Source organism: Bos grunniens, chromosome 4 (assembly GCF_055505025.1).
Source record: "Bos grunniens cultivar Pamir isolate PY7600 chromosome 4, Bosgru_T2T1.0, whole genome shotgun sequence".
Classification (NCBI taxonomy): Eukaryota; Metazoa; Chordata; class Mammalia; order Artiodactyla; family Bovidae; genus Bos; species Bos grunniens.
Window position 1 is genome coordinate 34,432,730 of NC_141168.1, and position 27,101 is coordinate 34,459,830.

The 27,101-nt window shown below is 39.5% G+C and overlaps 1 protein-coding gene across 39 annotated transcripts in view; it reads right to left on the reverse strand.

Moving 5' to 3' along the window:
* Positions 1–564: 564 nt before the first annotated feature.
* The window catches only part of CPED1 (cadherin like and PC-esterase domain containing 1), a 326,670-nt gene continuing 300,133 nt past the window's right edge, over positions 565–27,101 (reverse strand). For all 39 annotated transcript variants that reach the window (XR_015162215.1, XM_086395901.1, XM_086395902.1 and 36 more), the window contains 5 exons: positions 23,423–23,643; positions 23,062–23,163; positions 22,554–22,641; positions 17,832–17,978; positions 565–2,601 (listed from right to left, as the gene is read on the reverse strand). Coding sequence is in view for 38 of the 39 variants with exons in the window: in XM_086395901.1 (XP_086252027.1) it covers positions 2,362–2,601; positions 17,832–17,978; positions 22,554–22,641; positions 23,062–23,163; positions 23,423–23,643 (798 nt within the window). In the remaining variant the exon portion in view is untranslated. The remainder of the gene's footprint in view (positions 2,602–17,831; positions 17,979–22,553; positions 22,642–23,061; positions 23,164–23,422; positions 23,644–27,101) is intronic.

The window sequence follows — 27,101 nt, forward strand, 5'->3', positions numbered from 1 at the left end:
GGTCTGGTGTGCTGCGATTCATGTGGTCTCAAAGAGTCAGACACGACTGAGCGACTGAACTGAACTGAATTGAACTGAAGTAAAATGTGGGTTTTTTTTTCATTCAAAGAGTTAACTAAAATGATTCTTAGCATTTCGGTGCCTTGCAGACAAAACTTGTCACTGTATTGTATTCAGAAGCTTTGTCATTGTAGAGCAGGGAGTTCATCTGATCAAAATTTGTAGAGTATTAGGGTTGGAAGGAAGTATATGGTCATATTACTAAACTATACTTTAGTAGTTGAGTCCACAGGATGATATTTTTGGTGTATGGTGGTGGTGCTTTAGTCGCTAAGCTGTGTCTGACTCTTGCAACCCCATAGGCTCCTCTGTCCATGGGATTATCCAGGCAAGAATACTGGAGTGGGTTACCATTTCCTTCTCCAGGAGATCTCTTCCACCCATGAATTGTACCCAGGTCTCCTCATTGCAGGCGGATTCTCTACCGACAGAGCTACGAGGGAATTCCTATAAGGTGTATACCTCCAGTAAAAAGGAAAATAAAGCATATTCTCCAAACATGGATTATTACTAGTAAGACATTTATTAATTGTATTATTACAACTGTTTCTAAAATCCACTACTATTTCAGTAGTAAAGAGGTAAATGCAAAGCTAACCTCAGTCAGAAGTGTATTTACAGTTAGGTTGGCAGTAAATTATAAGACACATCCACTGACTATAATCTGTTACAGAATATGTAATACATTAAAACAGGATAGAGGAGCTACATGAATTGGCAACATTTTATATCATTAAAAAAGCACTAAAAACCAAAAAATGATGCTTACACATAGCTGTAGATACTATAAAATATTTCATTTTTAAAGTTAATTCTGTACCGCTCATTTAAAAAATTTATCACCTGTTTTTAGACGCAGGTATGTGTTGTTTATATCAAGTGATATTTGTGCTTAGATATAATTTAAGACCATTAAATATAAATTTATGTTTACTTTCATATAAAAATATATATAAAAATAGAGTATTTAAAGGAAGTTTATATTCATACTAAGGAACTGATCAATCAAAATAGATTTGTTTTTGGTATAGTATTGGAATTGAGGTATTTGTGCATTTGGTAATTTCAGCTAAGCACTGAATTAGCCCTCTCAGTATTTTTTCCCCAAAAGAAAAATAATCCTTTAAGAGTCATTGTAACTGTGAGATGTTATCTCACAACAGAGCTTTTGTACAATAAAGAAATTTACTATTTTAAAATATAGAAGAGAAAGTTTTCAATTACTAGGATTAGATATGTTTTATATATATATATATGCCACAGTTTTATAAAAACTAATTGTATGTCTATTCTAAATTTGGATTAGATACACTCTCTCAGGAAAATTAAAATATGTTTACTAGCAACATAGTAGTATTTGTGGACATATACGAATGCTTTCTGGATATAAATGCCTATGCAGTTGAGAATGCTTAATACTTTTCAAATATTTACATAAAATATTAATATAATCACAGTCTTAAATTATATAGGGCTCTAATAGCAAACAAAAGCTTTTTTCTTAAGTAATATCATCAATGAAACATAATAAAGTAACCCATAAGGAACTATATCTTGTTTTTCTCACTTTAAAATTATATACTTAATCAACTCAGACTTCAGTTACCCATCCAAGTTCACGGACAGGCTAGGAGGGAATGTTTATGAAAAGTAGAAAGAGTGCAAAGTTAAATATATTGGTGTTTTAACTGTAAAATATTATGCTTCCTATTTCTTTCATAGAATCTCTTAGAATTCCCTGGAAAACATTCCTGTTATTCTCCTTTCAGTTAAAGGATTTAAAAATCTAGGAAGAAACTGTTTTCATAAGCATTAGATTCACAAAGCCTAAACCCTCATCAATGCCATGTTTTCTCCTGGTAAGGGCAAGCACAGCACAATCCCCATTGGCAGGTGGAATGTAATTCCTCAAACCCTTTTCAATATTAAAGTACCAAAAAAGATGATAACACAATACTCAAGAGCATGATCTTTTTTCCTCACTTATCAAATGTCTATATTTCTCTTTATCATCACAGTGCAATACCGGCCCAGAGTTGATCTAGTTTATGATTATATTTCAGGTCACCTTTTTCTAGTTCTGTCTTTCATCTTGAAACCAACTGATTTCCAAGTGCACATCCTGATTTTATAAAGCTGTAGAAAAAAGTGTAATGACATTTTTTTTAGCTAAATGTGCATCAGTGTATATGTGTGTGCCCTTGCGCCTGAGTGTGTGTGGTAGAACCAAAATACAACTGATGACCAGGATTTGGTTCTTAGACCATTGTCCAGGGGAGTGGCTTGTATCCAATTCCAAGTTCAGTCCTTCTGCAGGGCTTCCACAGTTCTTTCAGGGGCACATATCCTGCTGAGAAGGATTTCAGAGCAAACCTGATTAATTGGACCTCTGACATGAAACGGTGATTGAACATTTGTCATAGAGTCTTGTCGTCTTTGTTGCAATTTGCTTTGATTGCTGAAATATTTTCCCACAATATGATTTCTTGATTGTTTCATTTTAAGAAAGTGATCCTCTTTGGATAATTTAGATTTTATCACCTGCAAATAAAAGAAAAAAAAATAGTGAGGCAAAATCAAGGACATTTGAATCCAAACTACTACACAACTGCACTCATCTCACACACTAGTAAAGTAATGCTCAAAATTCTCCAAGCCAGGCTTCAGCGATACGTGAATCATAAACTTCCAGATGTTCAAGCTGGTTTTAGGAAAGACAGAGGAACCAGAGATCAAAATGCCAACATCCGCTGGATCATCGAAAAAGCAAGAAAGTTTTAGAAAAACATCTATTTTTGCTTTATTGACTATGCCAAAGCCTTTGACTGTGTGGATCACAGTAAAGCGTGGAAAATTCTGAAAGAGATGGGGAATACCAGACCACCTGACCTGCCTCTTGAGAAACCTGTATGCAGGTCAGGAAGCAATAGTTTGAACTGGACATGGAACAACAGACTGGTTCCAAATAGGAAAAGGAGTTAGTCAAGGCTGTATATTGTCACCCTGCTTATTTAACTTCTATGCAGAGTACATCATGAGAAATGCTGGGCTGGATGAAGCACAAGCTGGAATCAAGATTGCTGGGAGAAATATCAATAACCTCAGATATGCAGATGACACCACCCTTATGGCAGAAAGTGAAGAAGAACTAAAAAGCCTCTTGATGAGAGTGAAAGAGGAGAGTGAAAAAGTTGGTTTAAAGCTCAACATTCAGAAAACTAAAATCATGGCATCCGGTCCCATCACTTCATGGAAAATAGATGGGGAAATACTGGCTGACTGTATTTTTTGGGGGGCTCCAAAATCACTGCAGATGGTGACTGTAGACATGAAATTAAAAGATGCTTACTCCTTGGAAGGAAAGTTATGACCAACATAGATAGCATATTAAAAAGCAGAGACATTACTTTGCCCACAAACATCTGTCTAGTTAAGGCTATGGTTTTTCCAGTAGTCATGTATAGATGTAAGAGTTGGACTATGAAGAAAGCTGAGTGCCAAAGAATTGATACTTTTGAACTGTGGTGTTGGTGAAGACTCTTGAGAGTCCCCTGGACTGCAAGGTGATCCAACCAGTCCATCCTAAAGGAGATCAGTCCTGGATGTTCATTGGAAGGACTGATGTTGAAGCTGAAGCTCCAATATTTTGGCCAGCTGATACGAAGACCTGACTCATTTGAAAAGACCCTAATGCTGGGAAAGATTGAGGGCAGGAGGAGAAGGGGACACCAAAGGATGAGATGGTTGGATGGCATCACTGACTCAATGGAGATGAGTTTGGGTAAACTCCAAGAGTTGGTGATGGACAGGGAGGCCTGGCGTGCTGCAGTCCATGGGGTCGCAAAGAACTGGACACGACTGAGTCACTGAACTGAACTGAACTGAAGAGCAGGATAACTAACTCACAAAGTTGAACAGCATCTCTATACACAGATGTTGCCCAAATGGCATGAGTATGACTGACATGATCAAGAATCAGTGTAAATTATCTTTCAAAAGGAAAAAGGTTGAAATGAAAAAGTATGCTGCTTTTCTTACTTCAGGGCAGCTGTCTCTAAGGCAAGTAAGGAGTCTCAGATGGTGTCTTTACCACACTGCTATGAGTGCGTGTGTGCGCATATGTGAGTGTATTTAGGTTAGATGTTAATAAATAGAAGACACTCACATCTTGCTGAGTCACTGATTCAAATGTGGTACTTTAAGCCTATCATGACATCCTTTTAGAGAATGATAACTAAATGATAACTAAAATGACTTTCAAAGGAAAGAGAAAATGTTTTTGCACCTCATACCCACAAGCTGACACTGTTACAGCCAGTGGTTTCACTTCTCTGAGAAAGAGGTAAGTTATGGAACCTGAAGGAGCCGCCTAAGTTCCATGACGCTAATAGCTTTATAAATGTTTGTACATATTTAGATATATTTTTATCTTGAAATTGTTTTCATTAGGCAGTATAAACATTTATAAAGCATAAAAGAGTATCTGATAAAAAAAGTTTACTTCCCATCACTGCTCTTTATCTCCAGTCACTCAATACCCTCCCCAGAGGCAATGTATATTTTAGTTTTTTTCCCATTCTCTTCACAGATATTTTAGGAATATTAACACGCACACATACAAATAAAAAGGCCACATATATTGTCTATTTGTACAATATATAAAACACAGCTTGGTGAAATCTTATCATTGTCAGCTTTAATCACTGGGTTAATGTACCACAGGCTGTTAGCAACAAAAGTCAGAGAAAATGAGGTGGGGACCAAGAGAGACTGGCGTGGGGGGAGGGTTGAGAAGTAGGGAAAAGAGAAAATACTGGCAAAAATGTTTTGAATGTGTTTGCAGATGAACAGCAAATCTTTTAATTTCATCATACTAATACAATTGTAAGACATTACTTTCAGTCAATATGGCACATTATTTATTTATTACTAACACCAACAAGGAGAAGGCAATGGCAACCCACTCCAGTACTCTTGCCTGGAGAACCCCAGGGATGGGGGAGCCTGGTGGGCTGCCGTCTATGGGGTTGCACAGAGTTGGACACGACTGAAGCGACTTAGCGGCAGCAATGCCAACAAAGGTCCGTCTAGTCAAGGCTGTGGTTTTTCCAGTGGTCATGTATGGATATGAGAGTTGGACTGTGAAGAAAGCTGAGCACCGAAGAATTGATGCTTTTGAACTGTGGTGCTGGAGAAGACTCTTGTGAGTCCCCTGGACTGCAAGGAGATCTAACCAATCCATCCTAAAGGAGACCAGTCCTGGGTGTTCATTGGAAGGACTGATGCTGAGGCTGAAACTCTAATACTTTGGCCACCTCATGTGAAGAGCTGACTCATTGGAAAAGACTCTGATGCTGGGAGGGATTGGGGGCAGGAGGAGAAGGGGATAACAGAGGATGAGATGGCTGGATGGCATCACCAACTCCATGCACATGAGTTTGGGTGAACTCTGGGAGTTGGTGATGGACAGGGAGGCCTGGTGTGCTGCGATTCATGGGGTCGCAAAGAGTTGAACATGACTGAACAACTGAACTGAACTGAATGATTAATGAAAGCAACACAAGCTAAAAAAAAAAAAAAGAACACTAGCTCATATGGTTTTTAAAAATTCTTTTGAAGGCTATGTAATGGTTTAGGTACATATTTTCTGATAAAAGAATGCAGTGAACACAGTTCCAACAATATAGAATATGTGAAAAAAGTAGCATTTTATTTGGAAGGTAAGTCTTTGTAGTTAAGTTGTGGGTGAGCAGAAACCATTTCAGAAGAGTTGTGTGAATACAAAGTCTGTAACAATCTATACAAAAAGGTTAAGGGCAGTCATTTTTGGGTGGAGGAATGACAGGCAGTTTAAAATGTATTATTTGTAACTTTTTGGTTCTTACTTTTTAATTTTACTACAATAAATGTGCATTACTTTATAATCATATGAATTGTTTTTCTGTAACTATGGGAGGTTTGGCTTTTCGTGATCAGGCCCCTCAGATGAAGTGACGCTTAAGAAGTTCAGTGAAGTCAGTAGGTTGTGGTGAGGAATCCTTCTGGATCATAATTTACAGCTCGATCTGCAGTTAACCACTGATTAGTATTCCAGGTCCCAAAGTTGTATGTTTCTATTATGGGTCACCTTCCACCTCTGGTTATATGATAATGTTAAGTATAGGCTGGGGACGTGCACCAATGTTTTCCAGAAGGTTTTGTCCATTTTGGAGGCGGTTTGTATTCCTCTATAGCAAGATTAGTGAACATTCTTAAGGAAGTTGATTTAAGCAAACACTTAAGCATAAATAATGTAGTCAACCCTGAAAAAATATTATTCCAGTGTTCTGAAGCCAAAATAAGGTTAATTTTGTTTATATAATGTTACCTTAAGTTCTGGCTTTTGCAACTGCCTGATGATCTGCATACTAATTACAATGAAAAATAAAAGGAGATTCATCCCAATGCAAAAAGATTCTATTCCTTAAAAATTATTTTAATGTTTTCTGTGATTTCAGGGTTGCATTTGATGTTGCATTACAAATGTCGGATAATACTAGTTTAGATGTTTACAGCAATTTTGAACACGATTCATAAAAGGGATATACAAAAGTATCTATTTCCAGTGTATTTGTATACACGTGGGAGTAGTGTCAGTCTTTTGCCAGATAACATACATAGTTTTATTTTTGATAAAATAGTTCTATTTTTAAATCACTATGCTGATCTCTGAGAATTGAAGATTGAATGATGGGGATCCCCCCCAACCCTGCACCTTCTGAGGGCCAGTCTAATGTCTCCTACAGTGCCAATGCTTCTTTATGGTATATAAGACTGATTCCTACCCATGATGCCAGGGATTGACCCAGTACTTAATTCAGTTGGTTTCCTTTGAATACTATTTTTCAAGAAATAATCAAAGATAATAAATTTCCCAGTTTCTTTTGTTAAGCCAGTATTACTCTGCTGAATCCTAAAACAGACAAACCTACAGAGAAAGAATTTCAACTTTGATTGGTCAAAACACAGACAGAAAAAATCCTCCCAAAATGCTACTGTAAATTTAATCTCATATCATTTAAAAAATGTATCAGTACTGCGTGCTGTATCACTCTGTCTCTCTCTTTAGTTGCTAAGTCATGTTCAACTCCTGTAACCCCATGGACTGTAGCCTGCCAGGCTCCTCTGTCCTTGGGATTTACTAGCATATACAATTTATTTCAGGAATGTTAAGCTTCAATATTATGAAATATTTTGTCATAGAAGGTTAGTGAAGAATTATTTGTAGCTATATGATGTTTGCCTGAAAACTCAAAGGAACCTACTGTAAAATAATGAAATATTTTAAAGTTAATATTTAAAAATTAAATAGCTCTTCTATAATCTATCACCAACTAATAAGAAACAGAGAAAAGATTTCATTACAATACTAAAACAACTTCATCAAATTTGATGATGATCTATAGAGCATAGGTGAAGAATGAGTCAAAAATTTAATGAAACATAAAAGAAAACATGAATAAATATAAAGACATAACATGTCAAATCTTTCCAAGTTAATTAAAGTGCTATTCCAATTTTAATCACAGCAGGATTGGGGGGGGGGGGATACATGACAAAGGAATTCTAAAACAGATCTCAGAAAATAAATGTAGGAAAATGGCCAAGACCATTTGGGGAAGAAGAAAGAAGCAGTGATGAGAGGAGATTTCAATACCAGATATTCATTCATCAAAGGGACTTGAATTTAGCTTCAATCTACCACAGACGCAATTTGCTGGCTGTGTAAGCCAAGTATGGGCTTCCCAGGTGGCTCAGTGGTAAAGAACCTGCCTGCCAACGCAGGAGATGTGGTTCGATCCCTGGGTCAGGAAGATCCCCGGAGTAGGAACTGGCAATCCACTCCACCAGTATTCTTGCCTGGGAAACCCCACGGACTGGAGGGGTACAGTCCACAGGATTGCAAATAAGTCAGACATGACTGAGTGACTGAGCAAGCATAAGCCAAGTAGAAGTAAAATTCAACACTGAGAAAAAATAGGAATTTTCACACTGCAAATTAAAATGTACTTTACAAACTGCCTGTTCCCTAAAAATTTTCATGGAAAAATAAGGCAATTCTAAATAGGACCCAATGTCATATAAATCTAATGACCATAAATGTTGACAGCCAAGTAGTTTTAATTACATGGGATTAAAATCAAGCGTGTGTGTTTAAAATGGAGCTCTGTACCAAATTTCCCTGGTGGTTCAGCTGGTAAAGAATCTGCCTGCTATGCGGGAGGCTTGGGTTCGATCCCTGGGTTGGGAAGATCCCCTGGAGAATAGAAAGGCTACCCACTCCAGTATTCTGGCCTGGAGAATTCCATGGACGTTATAGTCCATGGAGCCGCAAAGAGCTGAACACGACTGAGCGACTTTCACTTCACTTCATGTACCAAATTGCAAATAGGATCTCCAGTGGAGAAGGGAGTGAAAATTCAGGGGGTGTGTGTAGTACAAAAACGAAAGAATTTTTGTTTTTATTATATATACTTCAAAAATTTTTAGAATTAGCAAGAATTCATGCAATCATTTTAAAAGAGAAAAGCAGTAGAAGATGATGCTGTATATTATAAAATCAAAATATGATTTATTTTTGCCATATAATATCCATATTTCAAACTTTGGAGTTCTCTCTCTTAAGAAACAAACACACGGAGTAACTCAGATATGGTCCCTACCCTCAAGGGCACTTTATAAAGACACATGTCTTAGATACTTGAAGTAAGAACAAGAATGAAATGACTTCAGAGACATTGTCTGAGACTAGATCCCCAAGCTCAGGTACTCTACTGTTCCTTAGTAAATATTAATACATTAAGGAGACAGTGCTAATTCATGATGGCCATGATACCTGTCCACACAGCTATTATTTCTTTGTAAAATTTGGTGTCTGGCATTGCCATCAAACTGCTATCTCTTGAGTTTCAAAATATTACTGTATTTTACCTACTCTTCTGGACTCTAAAGTGGAAGAAAAGGAGTTAGCTATATTTTTACGTCTTGGAAATGCTATGCAAGTGACCGATGTTTGATTCCTGTAAAGACTGAATTGTTTCTTTCCTTTGATCTCATGTGTGGAAATATGTCCATGTGAGTCCTTCCAAAATCAGAGGACCGGTTGGGATTACTAAATTCCAAACAGAGTGGTAACTGGAATGTGGCTTTGAAAGAGAGGTGTCAGCAATACAAATGTTAGGCTTATCTCTGGAGAATAATAATAGTAAACAACAAAATGAGCTCTTAGAAAACAAAGGCGAAAAATTTAGGCCTTGAACCAGAGACAAAGGATTCTAGATATTTGTGTAGAGTGGTCACCTCAATCAGAGACAAACATGAATGGCTTGATGCTTCCAAATGCTTCTCTAAATCTGGGTGCATAGGATGTGACAACTGCGAAACTGACACATCTACCTAGAAGAAAAATGAACTACTAAATATGGTTAATAACACATAACCAGGTGACTGGGTAAATGTCTACATTACCTGTGAGCGTTAGATGACGTTTTTTGTTTGTTGCTTGCTTTTTGTGTGTTTTTTTCTTTTTGGCCAGTTTAATATAATCCAAAGAAGCTCCTTGTCTTTAGTTTTGTTTTTGTTATTTTCTTTTTGTGACTTTGCTGTATCAAATTATATTTAAAATTAGACAGAGAAAGTGAAGGACAATTGGTTTCCATGAAGTATGTTAGGTCAGCATTGTCCCATGATCACAAGTATAAGTGTAATAATAAAAATTATTTTTGTCTCAGCAATATTCAAATTTAGATTAAGTTACAAGTAGGAATAGATTTTCAAGTAAAGATTATAGTGTTTCAAAACTGTAATAGATTTTTAATATAGTTTCTATGGAAACTTGGAAAGGGGTAATTTTGGAGCTGGAATCAAGGGCTGTAATGATAAGATATAGGATATGTAGATGATTACATTTCTTTGTGACTCAGTGTAACAAAAATTCTGTGCTTTGGTGTGTAAAAGCAACTTTTACTTTCTCTTAGGCTTCTTATATGTTAAGAGATCTCCCAATTTATGATTGTAGATCTTTCCACATCCATCCATAATTAAGGATTTGGGCACATAGACATTTTAGAAGACATACAAATGGCCACAATTCTACTTGATTAGCTTGGGTCAATGGCTATTGTTAAGACTTAACAAACATGAAAAATTGTTATAAATTACACAACAGAAGTACATGGCAACTTTTACTATTAAATTCATGTAATGTCAACACTCAAAATTGATTTCGCATAGTCATCAGAATGAATGTATTACCATGTCAATTAATTGCTGCATCTAAAATAACTATGAATTAAAAAAAAAAACTGATATACAAAGGGAAAGCTTGGTGAACTGGAAGAGTGTCAGGCAGATTACAAGTAAATACCTTTTCTAAAACTGATCTTGACTTGAATAATACCCGAGGAACTTCTGATGTGGTTCCAGATCCACAGAACAAAATAGAAAACAATTTTCAGTGATGCAAGTGTTCCAAAATTTCTAGACCAGATTAGGGAGGATATTCTGATTACAAATGTGTTTCACAATCATGCCTGAGGTCTGAAGAATGAAGGTAATGGTTTTCTAAGGTGGGAAAACACGAGCTTGAGCAGGCAAAACCAGCTAACACAGTCTTTGAAGATAAATGGATACTACTGAGGTACTTTTTATTTGGCATAGTCATTCTGAAGACAGGACATTCAATTCACAATCCAGTTGCAATATTTATGATCAGCTGAAAAAAATAGCTTAAGAATTCACAGAAAGAGAATAAAAATAAAGTGACAAACAATAGCTAGAAGCCAGTCCTTAAAATTCCATTTCAGGAAACCATGCAATTTTTACAGATAATAAGGAATTCTTTCACGTACCTCCCCCACTCCCAATATTTAATTATAGCCACATGAAATAAGCTATGTTTTGAGTGAAAGGAGTCCAACTTCTGAATGGGTCAAAGATGCTGAGGATTAGAGGGCAAGACTAAAGTTTTCTTTAGGAATGAGGTTTTTATTTTTTTTCTTTTTGTTTCTGGTGTTTCTAAATACTCAGTGTCTCTGTCTTCCAACCTACCTCCAAATTATCAACCCTTCTTGCACTGAGAACTGAGCTTCTTTACTTCCTGCCCGCAGTCAGAACTCAGTTCCTGACTCTGGAAACAGATTCTCCTCTGATGTGGAAAGATTCATTAGAAGGAGTTACAGACCTACAGTAGTTTACTGATTTCAAGTTAAACTGTTGGTTCTATCTTGCACTTCTACACAGTTCCCCAGAGACTAACGCCTTGTCTTAAACTCAATTTCCAAAGTGGCTAAATAGTCATGTCACTGAATTCTTGATACTGTTGAAATTACCTTTGTTAGTCAAATTGATTTCAAACACTATTTAGATGGACTTGTTGAATCCTGAAATCTATTTTGATCTTAACTCACCAGTATTTGTTTCCCTACATCTCTCCTGAACTTAGAATTTTTATTTAAGAATATGGCACTATTGGGAGTTCCTTGGTGGCCTAGTGGTTAGGATTCTGCACTTTTACTGCCATGGGTTCAATCTCTGGTCAGGGAGCTGAGATCTTACAGTGGTGCAGCACAGCCTGTACATATTGTTGTTTAGTTGCTAAGTCTTATAAACCTTTTTTGGGATCCCAGGGACTGTAGTCCGCCACGCCCTCTGTCCATGGGATTTTCCAGGCAAGAAGTGCTGGAGTGGGTTGCCATTTCCTTCTCCAGGGGATTTTCTCAACCCAGGGATTGAACTGGAGTCTTCTGCATCAGCAGGTAGGTTATCACCGAACCACCAGGGAAGCCCTAGTCTACATATGCATATGGCATACAAATGTTATCAGGACTTCCCACGTGGCACATTGGTAAAGAGATGCAAGAGACATAGTTTTGATCACTGGGTCAGAAAGATCCCCTGGAGGGCATGGCAACCCACTCCAGTATTCCTGCCTGGAAAATTGCATGGTCAGAGGAACCTGGAGGGTTACAATCCATGGGGTCACAGTCGGACATGACTAAGTGACTGAGCACTCACGCACAAAGCGTTATCTAGAAACAATTACTGTGGACCAACATTTTCCACTATTGGAGTCACTAGAAGGATTTGCCCAGCACTATTCTGGAGTTTTTAAAAGAGATCTTCTTTTAGGCCATTTCATTTCTCATCAGAAGAGATCTCCAGCCTCCTGTCTGAGGTGACATGCGACTGATTGCTGGTATTTAGGAGGCTTCAGGACTTTAAGAACTCTGCTTTTCAGAAGCCAGTCTCATGTTTGACTTTCTAATTTCAGCCTCTAGATTAGTTTGCTCTTTGCTATACCTGTCTTTCTGAGTCTAGACTCTCTGCTGTTCAATTTTAAAAGAAATCCCATGTGTATGGGTGTAGGTTCTTGGCTGCATGGATTGGGGTGAGGGACTCAGTGTCCATTGCACACAGACTGTCAGCCAATTGTTTTCTGATGCGTGCTGCAGCCCTGCCTCCCTCAGCACCCGGCTCCTTCAGGTCTGAACCACACAGAGGATCCGTGAGTCAAGCCTGCCCTTGTTATAACTGGTGTTTCTCTTCTGTAGGCACTTTATCGTTTTTTAGGGAAAATATAAACTTTTGCTTTTTTAAACTATGAAAGAATTTTTAAATTTTTAATATTTTAAAGTTTTTATTGAAATAGAGTTGATTTACAATGTTGTGTTAGTTTCAGATATACAGAAAAGTGATTCAGTGTGTATATATATATATATATATATACACACACATATACAGCAGAGAAGGCAATGGCAACCCACTCCAGTACTCTTGCCTGGAAAATCCCATGGACGGAGGAGCCTGGTGGGCTGCAGTCCATGGGGTCGTGAAGAGTCGGGCACAACTGAGCGACTTCACTTTCACTTTTCACTTTCATGCATTAGAGAAGGAAATGGCAACCCACTCCAGTGTTCTTGCCTGGAGAATCCCAGGGACAGAGGAGCCTGGTGGGCAACTTAGCAGCAGCAGCAACACATATACAGACACACACACATATATTGTTTTTTAGATTCTTTTCCATTGTAAGTTGCTACAAGATATTGAGTATAGTTCCCTGTGCTGTATGTAGGTCCTTATTAGGCATTTTACACTATAATTTTTCTTACAGGCTAAGTCAAACTTCTTAAAATGAATTAAGATTTCTTGTCTGTTATGAATTATTTCTTATTCTGTCTTTTTTTTTGGGTGATGGTGGTGGTGGAGATTTATGTCTTTAAAATCTTTTTTTGTGGAGTTTCAAGTGGAAGAGAAGACAAATGCTTGTGGTCAATCTGCCACATTTAATCTGTACTCCAAGAGTGATTTTAGACCTTATTCTCTATGCTAGGTTTCCCAAAATGTGTTTACTGAGGTGTTAATAGTTATTATTAAAAAAAGAAAAGTGGTCTGTGGTCAACATTTTGGGAAAAACTGGGTCAAACTAAGCTAAACAGTTTCTTTGCTTGTAAGGGCTATTGGGATCATTTAATATACTAATATTATTTAAGAATCCTTTAAGTGGTAGTATTTCCCAAACCGCAGATCTTGATTTCACCAGGCTAGAACACTAAGACCTAAAGTAAGAAAAATGCTAATCAAAGCAATCCAAAGTCCATCTCAGCTTGGCACTTAATCAGTTCACTGCATATAACATGAAATGAAATAGTGATGGGTCAGCATCTCTTTCTAAGGCCTACCAACATTCCACATTCCAGACTGCAGAGGCAGGGCTGGATAGCTGCCTCCTGGGCCATCATACTAGTGCAACATAGAGTGACTGACACTTTTCTGTATTTATCCTCCATTTAATTATCCTTCTTCAGAGAGACACCCTGATGTTATTGGTGTTATCACCATTCAATATAGGATGCTCCCTATGGAAGAGCATTTTGTACCAAGCTATCTCAGGAAAGGCTGAGCTCCATTATGGCTAATGAGCTCATTGTCACCATGTACCAATCTTTAATCAACCACTAGAAAAAGCTAGAATTCACTTGCATCCTTTCCAGGTTTTAGCTCACTCACAGTTGATGTTTGCCGCATAACTAAAGGCACCATCCAAAACCACTCTTGGGCAAGAGCTACCTGGATCCTGTTTGTTGTCCTGTATAAACACTGGGAAAACAAAATTCCATTTCTACCCATGAAGAGAAACACCTGCTTTTCTAATCAGCAGGAACAGTTTAGTCAAAATTGATGCATACCAGTTGGAAAATTGTTTATAGATTCATGATGGCAACACACCCTCTCTTGCTGCTTTGACAGATGAAAGAGACACCCCGAGACCTTTAATCTCACCTATGGCGACAGGGGCCCACTGGAGCTGGTTTGTTATGTCTATGATAGAATTCTCACCACAAATCAAAGAGAACACACCGAGATCTTACACTGATGATTACAGCAATCTTTCTCAGGTATCTGTGAATCTATAACGGGAATGGTTCCATTGAATACCAAAAGATACAAGGCTCCCAAATTCAAATTCTTTTTGCTTTAATACAGCAGATCTTAATTCTTGCTTTTATGGTACAACAAATTCCTTTGCCAGCTCCTGAGTCGAGCACAGAGGAAAATGTGGTTGTTATTAATGAATTTCTGCCCTTTAATGTTTTGTATGAGACCAATAATCTTCGTTTTCCCAGCTTGCTACATTCATCATTAAACCATCCTTTTTTGCAAAATGCTTTAGATATTCTTGATTGTTTATAATAGGCTAACAGTGATTTAAGATGTTGGGTGACAGTTTAGAAAGCTTATAAAACACTCAGTGTCAGCACTGGAGACTTCCTGAGGTACAAGTGGTACAAATTGTTCAAGAGTTAAGCAACAATTAGGCCTCTGTGATGAATGACTTTAGAGACTTTGTGATGAAGGGAGTCAGTTGAGAAAGACGATCTTATCAGTTCTATGTTGTAACTGGAAAGGCAAATGCTCCCACAAATATTTCAGCTCCAACATGAAAACATTAAAATGGGTAACACTGCTCCAGAATCAACAGAGAAAATCTGGGTGATATGCATATACCTTACCATCAAGATGGCACACATCAAAAATAAGGATTAATAAAACATAATTTATATATAATAATTGTACACAAAAATTATAAAATCAAATTAATGAAGTAATTTCCCAACATGCTTAACTCATGATTATGAAAATTAAGGATTTTTTATTAGTAATATTTATAAGCCAATATTCTAGTTTTGATGACTCAAAGAGCTTTACTGTAGTTGACAAATTCCATGACTCTCCCTGTCAACTGGTTGATCCTGTGGCAGAAGATATATATAAGGCAATCATGTGGGAAAGGCATCTTCTTCTGTTTTTATTATTTATTTATTGGCCACACCATGTGGCTTGTGGGATTTTAGTTCCTGACCAGGGATTGAACCTGGGCCTTCGGCAGTGAGAAGGTAGAGCCCTAACCACTGGACTGTGGGGGAATTCCTGCATCTTCAGGTTTTTAATTGGAGCCATGTGAGACATCACTGGAAGATTTGTCTTTTTAGACTTCCAGAGCACTGAAGCTGAAAAAAAGAAAAACAGATACCCTCCCCTAAAATGCTAACTGAAGACATATTATGTAAAAATAAATAAATAAACCTTTTCTAAATGAGGGGAAAAACCCAATCTGTATGTTGTCTTTCAAAGTCCCACTTTCTGTGGGTTGACAACCTTTGGCTTGCTTTTGCAGCCAACTCTGATACAGGGCTGGCTCAGCTGCAAGTTCACTGTTTCTTCCTCTTCCAAGCTGCCTGCTCTTGTGTTTCTCAGTCTTGACCTCTTACAAATAGGATAAGCCCCAGAAGGATATTTTCTTATGGAAGAAGTAAGTAATCACACAGTATCCTACAGCTTAAAATCTGTTCTGCAATGGCATGGTCAAGCTTCAAGTTGCTAAAATCTAAACTCGAAAGGACATGCTTTCTACTGTTGGTGCAGCCTCTCGCCTCTCTGAGATACAGTTCCATATATCACACAAAATTGTAACATGACTCCATTAGCAGAATGTACAGAAGAACCAATGCAGGGTCAATAACTTTTGGATATTCATAAAACTCTGAGGATCGAGATGAATTATAACAGTCATCTTAGGGCTGAAAAACAGGATCAGAAGAAACCTTTAGAGTTGTCATCTCACTCATGACTGTACTCTGGTTTACAAAGGGACACAAGAAAGAACAATTGAATCAGTATCTGAGAGGATGATCAACCAAGACAATGTTCATTGCAGTTTCCGCTGAAGCTCCTGAGATCTAGTCAACAACAGGAGCCAAGTAACCTCATTGTCGAAAGCAACATAGTGGTAATATGTGCAAAACTTGCCAAAATGTGGACAAAATTCAGCTTAGCAAACCCTGATTAAGAGCTGGGCAAAGGAGAATAAGGAAGAGAGAGAGAATTTCTATGAAGGACGTTCTTAAACTTTGTGATCTTGCTCCATCTTGGGTGGTTGCTTCATTCCTGCTTTAAGCTAAGTGAGACGGGATTTCAAGACACCAACTTTGAGAGGTAGACATGTGTCCTCTGGGGACTGGAAGCATGAGAACTGGTATGAGACATGATGCTACAGATCAGCTTTGAAGTGGAAGAGAGTGAGAGATCAAGAGTGAGAGTGAGAGTAGAGAGAGAAAGAGAGGAGAAAAAGAGGCAGGGCTCCACTGGGAGCTCACGATATGTCTGGCAACAGCACAGCAAGGATGAATGAGGGTTTCTTGTGGACAACACGGGGGCAACTGAGTATAGCAAGCCCAGTGTCATGCTGTATATTTTCCACGAGGATGCCTGGTGAAGCAATGACCTGCAAACAGGAGGACAGACAGTTGCAAGCCAAGGGGCTAAGGAAGGAATACAGCTGTAAGTGAAGTATTCCTCTGTCAAAGGAGCTATTATCAGAGGGCCCAGTAGGGGCGTCTTCAAGGAAGCCCACAAGAGCACCCTAGACAGAAAGAATTAGCATGCTATACCCAGAAAGTACATTCATGGATTAGGCTTATGCTCCTCAAGTAAGACTTTTGTTGCCCTTGCTGCTACTGCTAAGTCACTTCAGTCGTGTCCGACTCTGTGCAACCCCATAGACAGAAGCCCACCAGGCTCCCCCGTCCCTGGGATTCTCCAGGCAAGAACGCTGGAATGGGTTGCCATTGCCTTCTCCAATGCATGAAAGTGAAAAGTGAAAGTGAAGTCACTCAGTCGTGTCCGACTCCTAGCAACCCCATGGACTGCAGCCCACCAGGCTCCTCCGTCCATGGGATTTGCCAGGCAAAATTACTAACTACAAATAAAAATCAATTTTACCATGAAGAACAAAAAACTTTTCAAAACACAGACTCTTCTGTTAATGCATTGGATAAACCAATGGAGGAAGGTAATCTATCAATTTAGCAATTAAATTGCCTTGTTTTCAATCTTTTTCCATTAAAGATATCTCCCCCCTTCTGTGGACAGAATTTCTGATGGGAAGTCTCAGAGTCTACTAGAAAAGGCAAGTGTTCTCCATCTTCTGCTTATGTTGGCCAGCTATTCTAGTCTTCAGGTGTCTACATGAACACTAATTATTTTAACACTTCATTTTGCAGAGCCTTGAGTTGTGACTACTACTTGATTTGGCTGAGTGATGATGAATACATTATTTAATCTCCTCCAGACATAGTTTCTTTGATGCAAAATAAGATTGACAATGCAATTAAAGATGCAATGAAATTTTAAAAAATCAAAAGCTACAAAAACCATAGAGCCAGCATAAATACCTCATGGAAATGACACCCGCACGTCCCCTGCAAAAACTCTTTGTGTCGCCCCATGGTTATAGCAAATGTGTCAACGACTTCATAGCCATATTTTTTTGCATCTTCCAGGATAATCAAATTTTTTTTCCATAAATTCTGAACTTCATTCTGTATTGGAAAAGAGAAGAGTGAGAATTTTGATTAAAAGGACTGGTTTATGATTTAAAAACTCAAGTTAAAATCACATAAAAGTCATCTTTTTTACAGATTGATCTTATTGTAAGACAAAAAATGAATTTCTTTAAGATGTGTTCTAATTTTTTCAAAATATAAATATCAGTGCATATATAAAACAGCAATACATTAATGTCTATAGTGGCACAGTTCAGAACTTTTTCTTCTATGAAAAGTGGTTAGGTTTATTGTCCACAGAGATCCACTGAAGTATGTAAAATTCTCAATTTAAAAACCAAGACTTGAAAATCACAAATTCTATCTCCATTTATTGGAATTTTTCACTTGAATATTAATTAGTATCTATTTTGCATTCAGCTCTGTGCTGAGGGACAGGTATACAAGGGTAAGTAAACCATAGTGCGTATTCTTAAGACAGGGCATTCAAACAGGAGAAACAAATATGTAAATATTTACTGAGTCCTTTATTGGAGGGAAATATACCAGACTCTGGGCTTCCATGATGGCTCAGTGGTAAAGAATCCGCCTATAATGTGGGAGACGCCAGAGACGTGGGTTCAATCCCTGCGTCAGGAAGATCCCCTAGAGAAGGGCATGGCAACCCTCTCCAGGATTCTTGCTTAGAGAATCCCATGGACAAAGGAGCCTGGCGGCCTAGAGTCCAAAGGGTCACAAAGCACCTGAGCTCCTGCACACAAATCAGACTCTGGCTTGGGAGAGAAAAGGGAATAGCTCTGCAGGGGCATGGCAGATTTCAAGAGGGCTTCCTGAGCTGAGTGAGGTTTGCTGTTGGGTGGGAGTAGAGAAACAGGGGGAGTGGGCTTCTGGGAGCCCCAGAAGTGAGTAGTGTCTCCATCTGTTGCTTCTGTAAGTCATATTCCTCCCTCCCTCCCCAACCGTGCTCAAGGCATTGATGGAGATCAGCAGAGGTTCTAGTTTAGGTCCACTGTTGAGAAGAGGGACTACTTCATTAAGTATAATGGCTCCAGGATTCCTCATTGGCTTGACCAAGGCTTTCTCAGACCTACCTGTAGTCTGAGACTCTTGATACCTAATCCACCCTTCTTCCCCTCCCTTCGTATCAGACACATTACAGCCAAACATAGTTCCCAGTACATAGTGGACACTCAAGATATATTTGGTGTAAGACCGAGTGATATGCATTGGGTGGTGTGGTCTGAAACTCTTCCCACCTACTCCTGCCCCTCCCTTTTATTCTTCTCAGACATTCTTTCCAATAAATCCTCTTATCTGGTTGATCCTGTCCTGGTGTCTGTCTCTTTGAGAACCCACACTGCCACGGGGAGGGAATTGTATTCCTCCTCCCTTTTCTAAAGATCAAAAAAATTTTTTTTTTATTTTCAAGGTAAAAAAGCAAATAATTATTTGCATTTGTTAATCCAACTGCAAGATAAAAAAAGCAGTACAAAGGTGTCTAATTTTCTGTCTTTTCTGTGCTTGCACACCTATTTTGGTGACATACAAAGAAGAGTGTTTCTCACCAAATGAAGGTAGTGAATAGAGAAGGATCATAAAGGAGAAATCTGGAGGAAAAGGAACAGATGGGAAACAGTCTGTGTCGTCACCTGAAAAATACTGCTCAAGGTGCTCAATAATGTTTATAAAGTTTTTTCTTGTCTGGTTACAAGTGCCCTCTCAGCTTTAAGGTGCCCAGTAATAAAAAGAAGAAACTTTGCAATAAGTGGTTTCTAGAGAAAGGTCAGTTCTCTGAGAAAGAGACTCTGAGCCAGAAACCGGCAGGCAGGGGGCCAGCAGGAGGTCCCCCCGTCCTTGGGATCAACACCTCCAAGAGAGTGAGGGAAGACAAACTGGGCAGAGAGAGAAGTTGAGCTGCAATATTGTTGCAACACAGGCTTCTGCTGATCCCACCAGAAGTTCTAGAGCTGGGAAGAAGGCCCTTCTGAGATGGTCCAAATTTAGAAAAGGGGGCTGAGCCTTGATTGAGGCTCTGCCCAGAAGGAAGAGAGGCTTTCTGAAAGTCTCCTGTGTGCTGAGATTTGTGGTTTGCATTTGGGGACCAGAATGAGCAATGCAGACCTCCCTCCCCTACCCCGACCTTGCTCCCACTGAGATTAGACCAGAAGGGGAGACAGACAACCAAGCCAGGGATCTGTTGAGGGACACAGACAAGGGCACCAGACAGTTACAGGAGCTCATGGCAGGAAGAGCCAATTGAGTCCAGGGTCTTCTCAGTTCAGAAGTCGTCAATTAGGTTTTCTCAGAGGAACCTGCACTTAAACTAACGCTGGAAGAGTGACCGAAAGTTTCCCAGGGGAGAAGGCGGTGGAGAGTGGGCTCCAAGAAGAGGGAACGGCAGCTTTAAAGATCTGGGGGTGACTGAGAGCAAGGCGTGCTTGAGGAGCCAAAACAGTGGTGGAGTGAGTGCGTGTGTGTGTGTGCACATGTGTGTGTGTGTACATGTGAGTACACATGGATGCATATACACTGGTTGCAAGGACTAAGTCTACCTAGGAAGGTGGAAGCCACATCTTGAATGGCCACGATGAGGATGATGAATGCCAAGGTCGGATGACGAGTTCAGGTTTCTTTTCCGCCTCCACTTACTACCATAACTTCCTCTTTTGTTTGATCATTTCCCTTCCTCTTCTTCCTTCCTTTCATCTTCACCAAGCCTGCAAAACTGATGAGCACCACTGCAGCCCTGATGGCAGGCACAACGGTTCATGGTATCTGGCACATGGTAAGTGCCAAAGGTCTGTTTGCTGAGATGAGTTCATTCTAAATCTACCTGGAGGCATCACAGTTCCTCCAGTTCCCGTTGAGAGGCCGCAATCAAGGAAGCAAAATGGAGCTACCAAAGTCCTCAAGAAGGAGCTGCAAACATGACCTGCAGACCTCAAATAACATTAAAGGAGATTCAATTCATAACCCATAGAAGAAATGATCAAAAGACCCCTCTTCTAATCCCCGAATCCCTTCAGCTACCCCAGATGCCAAATGTCTCAACTCACTTTACATGACCTTAACCCTGCCTGACTTCAAGAAGCTGAATTTGGTGGTTTTACTTTGGCCACTTTCTACTGTTTCTCATGCTTTTGCACCACAGATCTGGTGGCCAGGAAAGTAACGTTTCAAGAAAGGAGAGGGGGATCCTATGATGTGTGCTGGAGAAAGCTAGGAGCACTCATAATTGACACAAAAATAAATCTCACTTGGTTGACACATTCAATGGACAGCTTCCTGTCTCCCCAGTTCCCAGTGCTTCCTGAGCTCCCCCTGAGCAACTGCACACAATCCGGGATGCCTGTGAGCTCTCCTTGCTGAGCAAGAGCAGCTGTTTGTCTTACCTACAGATGGTGTCTTTCTTTTATGAGACTTGTATTTAGTGTTGAGACTACCGATTTACTGTCTTCTATGAGAACTGATCAGAGGCCTCGACTCCTTTCATTTATAAACATCCAACCTGAGGCAAAATGAATGATACTACTTCAAAGACAAATTCTGAAAGCAATCAGTCAGAAATCCTCTTCCCCAAAGCCACTCTTTTCCAAATTACTCATTGATACTGACAATTTCGTATATGATTTTAGCAGGAGCCTTTACAGTGTTTGAAACGTGAATGAGGTAAGAGGATACTTACAACATAAGCCCTCTCATCTAACCCTCAGGTTTTTATTTTTTCAAACTCTGGTCCCACTTTCTTCTTTATGAATTCAAAGCATTATTTATGGGCTGGTGTCCCCTTATGTTTCCCTTATGGGAAACAATGGAAACAGTGAGAGACTTTATTTTGCGGGGATCCAAAATCACTGCAGATGGTGACTGCAGCCATGAAATTAAAAGACATTTGCTCCTTGGAAGAAAAGTTATGACCAACCTAGACAGCATATTAAAAAGCAGAGACATTACTTTGCCAACAAAGGTCCATCTAGTCAAAGCCATGGTTTTTCCAGTAAGTCATGTATGGATGTAAGAGTTGGACTACGAAGAAAGCTGAGCGCCGAAGAATTGATGCTTTTGAACTGTGGTGTTGGAGAAGACTCTTGAGAGTCCCTTGGACTGCAAGGAGATCCAACCAGTCCATCCTAAAGGAGATCAGTCCTGGGTGTTCTTTGGAAGGACTGATGCTGAAGCTGAAACTCCAATACTTTGGCCACCTGAAGTGAAGAACCAACTCATTTGAAAAGACCCTGATGCTGGGAAAGATTGAGGGCAGGAGGAGAAGGGGACGAAAGAGGATGAGATGGTTGGATGGTATCACTGATGTGACGGACATGAGTTTGAGTAGGCTCCAAGGAGTTGGTGATGGATAGGGAGGCCTGGCACGCTGCAGTCCATGGGATTGCAAAGAGTCAGACACGACTGAGTGACTGAACTGAACTGTCCCCTTATTTCTAGGAATCATTATAACTGATTTGAAATCATACTCCTTAAGTGTACCATCTGCTTTGAATTTTATGAAGGTTGTTGAATATTATACAGTGCCTTTTGGGTTCTTTTTCAGACACCAGCAAGGATCCTTACAGGAACCATGAAATTCACACAGCCTGGAAAATATGGATTTACCTGTGTTAAGAAGTGCACTCCATCCACTGGCAAATGAAATCCAATTCCCAACGTTTTGATGATCACAAGGATATTGAGTAAGTCTTCCCTGTGAAATAAGCAGATCTCAAGTCATAAACTCTGATGACATTTCTAGATGTCTGTATTTACACAAGCAAGTGGAGAGGAATTCCTTTAGAATGTGATCATTGCCATATAGGACTAAACTCTCATTTTATAGATTTGCTGTACATTAGTGCTTTTGTGTGTGTGTGTGTGTGTGGATAGTTTTATGTGTCAGTGGGCATGTTTTGATCTGTAGCAAATGGAGATTTGGATGCTAAAGAGCCATGTTGTGATTGGATACAAAAGTATTTTTGAAACATTTTAAACTGGACTTGAACTGCTGGATTCTAAATTACAAGTTGTCCTTTATATAAAATCTTGATAAAATTCACTCACATCAAGAGTAAATTTTTTTTTTTTTTTACTTAGACAACAAATGATAATTATTGTTGCAGGAATTTACCTTTTTAAAACCTTGTGAATAATTTGCAGGTGATTGGAATTAAGCCACTGAACACCACCAACAACCAATACAGTCTGGCTGGTATTCTCCAGGGGACCTGATCTGAAATCCAGAAAGAAAAACATGTGTTGCTTTGAAACACATGGTAAACATTTTAACAGCACCGCCTCACATTTCATTGAACCCTAGCTGGCATCCTAATCACAAGACCTCCTTATCATTTCTACCTCGTTTTCAGCCATATTATTAATACTTGGTATTTAAACTTTTCAGCACATCTAATACACAGCAAACAATCATGACTGCTAGTAAAATATCACTACATTGTGGTATGGTTTCATTCAAAACTGTTCCATTGTACCTTTGCAAGAGATGTTCAAGGGCTTTTTCAAATGTTGGTCTCAATGAAGGGCTCATCCAAAACCGGGGATAGTAGGAATAACTGATCAAGGTCTTCCCTCCATTGACATTGTGGTAGAATTTAGTGCCATGCACTTTCTGCCATTCCTCCAGGGTTTCATTTAATCTTTCAATCAGATAGTACATTATCCCTCTGTTGGTTGAGTCTCCAATGAAAAGAATCTACAAGTTAAAAAAAATTTTGCTTTCAAATCTGATGTGTACAAGACATAGAAGACTATAAAATAAGTAACCTGATGAAAACAGAGACATACATCCAATTGAAAGACAGCCCTTTAAACTGTAAGAAATGACATTAATTCTTCTCTCCCAAACCTGTTCATTTTCCTTTTCCATATTCCTAGTAATGACATCATCTACTGACCCACTAACTCACGTTTAAAGCTCTTTGCTTTCTTTGTGCTATCTTTAATTTTTCTATCCCTCTTAACACTTCACTTTCTCATCTAATCAGCTTAACGTGTTATTGATTTAAATAGTCATAAGGTATTCTAGTGGAAAAGGTCAGTTTTCATTCCAATCCCAAAGAAAGGAAATGCCAAAGAATGCTCAAACTACCACATAATTGCACTCATCTCACACGCTAGTAAAGTAATGCTCAAAATTCTCCAAGCCAGGCTTCAGCAATATGTGAACTGTGAACTTCCAGATGTTCAAGCTGGTTTTAGAAAAGGCAGAGAAACCAGAGATCAAATTGCCAACATCTGCTGGATCATGGAAAAAGCAAGAGAGTTCCAGAAAAACATCTATTTCTGCTTTACTGACTATGCCAAAGCCTTTGACTGTGTGGATCACAATAAACTGTGGAACATTCTTCAAGAGATGGGAATACCAGACCGCCTGACCTGCCTCTTGACAAACCTATATGCATGTCAGGAAGCAACAGTTAGAGCTGGACATGGAACAACAGACTGGTTCCAAATAGGAAAAGGAGTACGTCAAGGCTGTTTATTGTCACCCTGCTTATTTAACTTCTATGCAGACTACATCATGAGAAACGCTGGGCTGGAAGAAGCACAAGCTGGAATCAAGACTGCTGGGAGAAATATCAACAACGTCAGATATGCAGATGACATCACCCTTATGGCAGAAAGTGAAGAGGAACTAAAAAGCCTCTTGATGAAAGTGAAAGAGGAGAGTGAAAAACTTGGTTTAAAGCTCAACATTCAGAAAACGAAGATCATGGCATCTGGTTCCATCACTTCATGGCAAATAGATGGGGAAACAGTGGAAACAGTGTCAGACTTTATTTTTTTGGGCTCCAAAATCACTGCAGATGGTGACTGCAGCCATGAAATTAAAAGACGCTTACTCCTTGGAAGGAAAGTTATGACCAACCTAGAGAGCATATTCAAAAGCAGAGACATTACTTTGCCAACAAAGATCCGTCTAGTCAAGGCTATGGTTTTTCCAGTGGTCATGTATGGATGTCAGAGTTGGACTGTGAAGAAAGCTGAGCACCGAAGAATTGATGCTTTTGAACTGTGGTGTTGGAGAAGACTCTTGAGAGTCCCTTGGACTGCAAGGAGATTCAACCAGTCCATTCTGAAGGAGATCAGCCCTGGAATTTCTTTGGAAGGAATGATGCTAAAGCTGAAACTCCAGTACTTTGGCCACCTCATGCGAAGAGTTGACTCATTGGAAAAGACTCTGATGATGGGAGGGATTGAGGGCAGGAGGAGAGGGGGACAACGGAGGATGAGATGGCTGGATGGCATCACCGACTTGATGGACGTGAGTTTGAGTGAACTCCAGGAGTTGGTGATGGACAGGGAGGCCTGGCGTGCTGCAATTCATGGGGTCGCAAAGAGTCGGACATGACTGAGTGACTGAACTGAACTGATTCTAGTGTTGTAAGTGTACTTAGAGATGTTCCAGTCTCTTTATTTTGTAGATGTTAGCTAGCTCAATAGAAGTCACGCTACTACTTGAGAAACAAGCCACAGAACTAGAATTTGATTTTCTGAAAAGCAGTCTGTGTTCCAGGGTGCATGTCCCAGGGCCATTTGCCATGGAAGCCTCTCATCTATCACCTCCTGTAAATTCCATAAGCACAGTCTTGCTTGAGGCTCCCATGGCCTCAAAGGTGTGGTGTTGCTAACACTTGCTTAATAGATCTTCTTGTATCATGTATGTGAGCCGCCCAGTCATGTAACACTCTGCCATGCCTTGGACTGTAGCCTGCCAGGCTCCTCTGTCCATGGAATTGTCCAGGCAAGAATACTGGAGTGGGTTGCTGTTTCCTTCTCCAGGGAATCCTCCTGACCCAGGGATCAAACCCAGGTCTCCTGCAGTGCCGGCAGATTCTTGACCATCTGAACCACCAGGAAAGCCCTCTTGCACCATGGCTGCCCTCTAATTCATTCTCCACACAGTAATACTGTGATAAATTTCCAAATGTCTCCTCTCCCTTTCATGCTCAAAAATCTTATCAGCTCTCCATGTTCTGCAGAGTCAGGTTTTAACTCTGAGGTTCAGTTAACATTTACTGAATTTTTATTGCATATCAGCTTTTGCTTGGTGGAGATTTCACACTGAGTACTCATTTTAATCTCCATAATCATGAGATGTGAGTCATTATCTCGTTTCACAGATGAGGTATTTGAGGCTCAGGGAGATTGAGGTTATAAATCTAGTAAATGGGGAACACAGGACTCAAATCCAAGTCCTTGATCTCCAAGGGCAGGGTCAATGGCCCCATCCTCTCAACACTTTCCTTCAAGTAAGCAGGTCAGATTTCTACTTTTTCACTGAACATGATTTGCAATCAACAACATCTGTTTTTCCTTGTGCTAATCCATCTGCCTAGAAAGCCCTGCCCTCTGCAAAATAGTCTGTGTAAATGCTATACAACCTCCAAACTTAACACGGACGTCTCTCCTAGAGGGTCTTGTCCAATGCCCCAGTCAGAATGACCTTTCTGTCCTCTGTGACTTCATTATAATTTTCAGTTCCATTACTGATTTTATCAAAGACTACATGAAATTACAGCTATTTGTGACTCTATCTTTTTTCTTATATCATATCAATAAGTATTTAAGGTCAGAGTCAAGGTTAATTTCTAAATTCTGATTTCCCCCATAGTATTATGCATGCATTTAAAAAATATTTATTGACCTGAAAGTCAAAGGGACTTTTGTTAGAGACAATTCCTTTTAATGTCTCTGGATAAGGTTTAATGCCTTCTTCAGTTCTTTACTCTTTCTGTTGAGATTTCCCTTTGCATTGTGTGCTGCATGCTAAGCTGCTTCAGTCATGTCCAACTCTTTGTGACCCTGTGGACCATAGCCCGCCAGGCTCCTCTGTCCATGGGATTCTTCAGGCAAGAATACTAGAGTGGGTTGCCATGCCCCCCTCTAGAGGATCTTCCTGACCCAAGGATTGAACCCACATCTTTTATGTCTCCTGAATTGACAGGCAGGTTCTTTACCACCAGCGCCACCTGGGAAGCCCCCCTTTGCAATAGCCATGCGCATATTTTCTTCTAATTTTAAAGTGGCCACTACCATCACTTGTCAGGCACTACTGCATTCATCCATCCATAATGAATTTAGTGAGACTCTGCAAAGGTTTATTCTTTCGTGGTATATTCAAGTAGCAGTGTGAAGAAATCCAGAAGG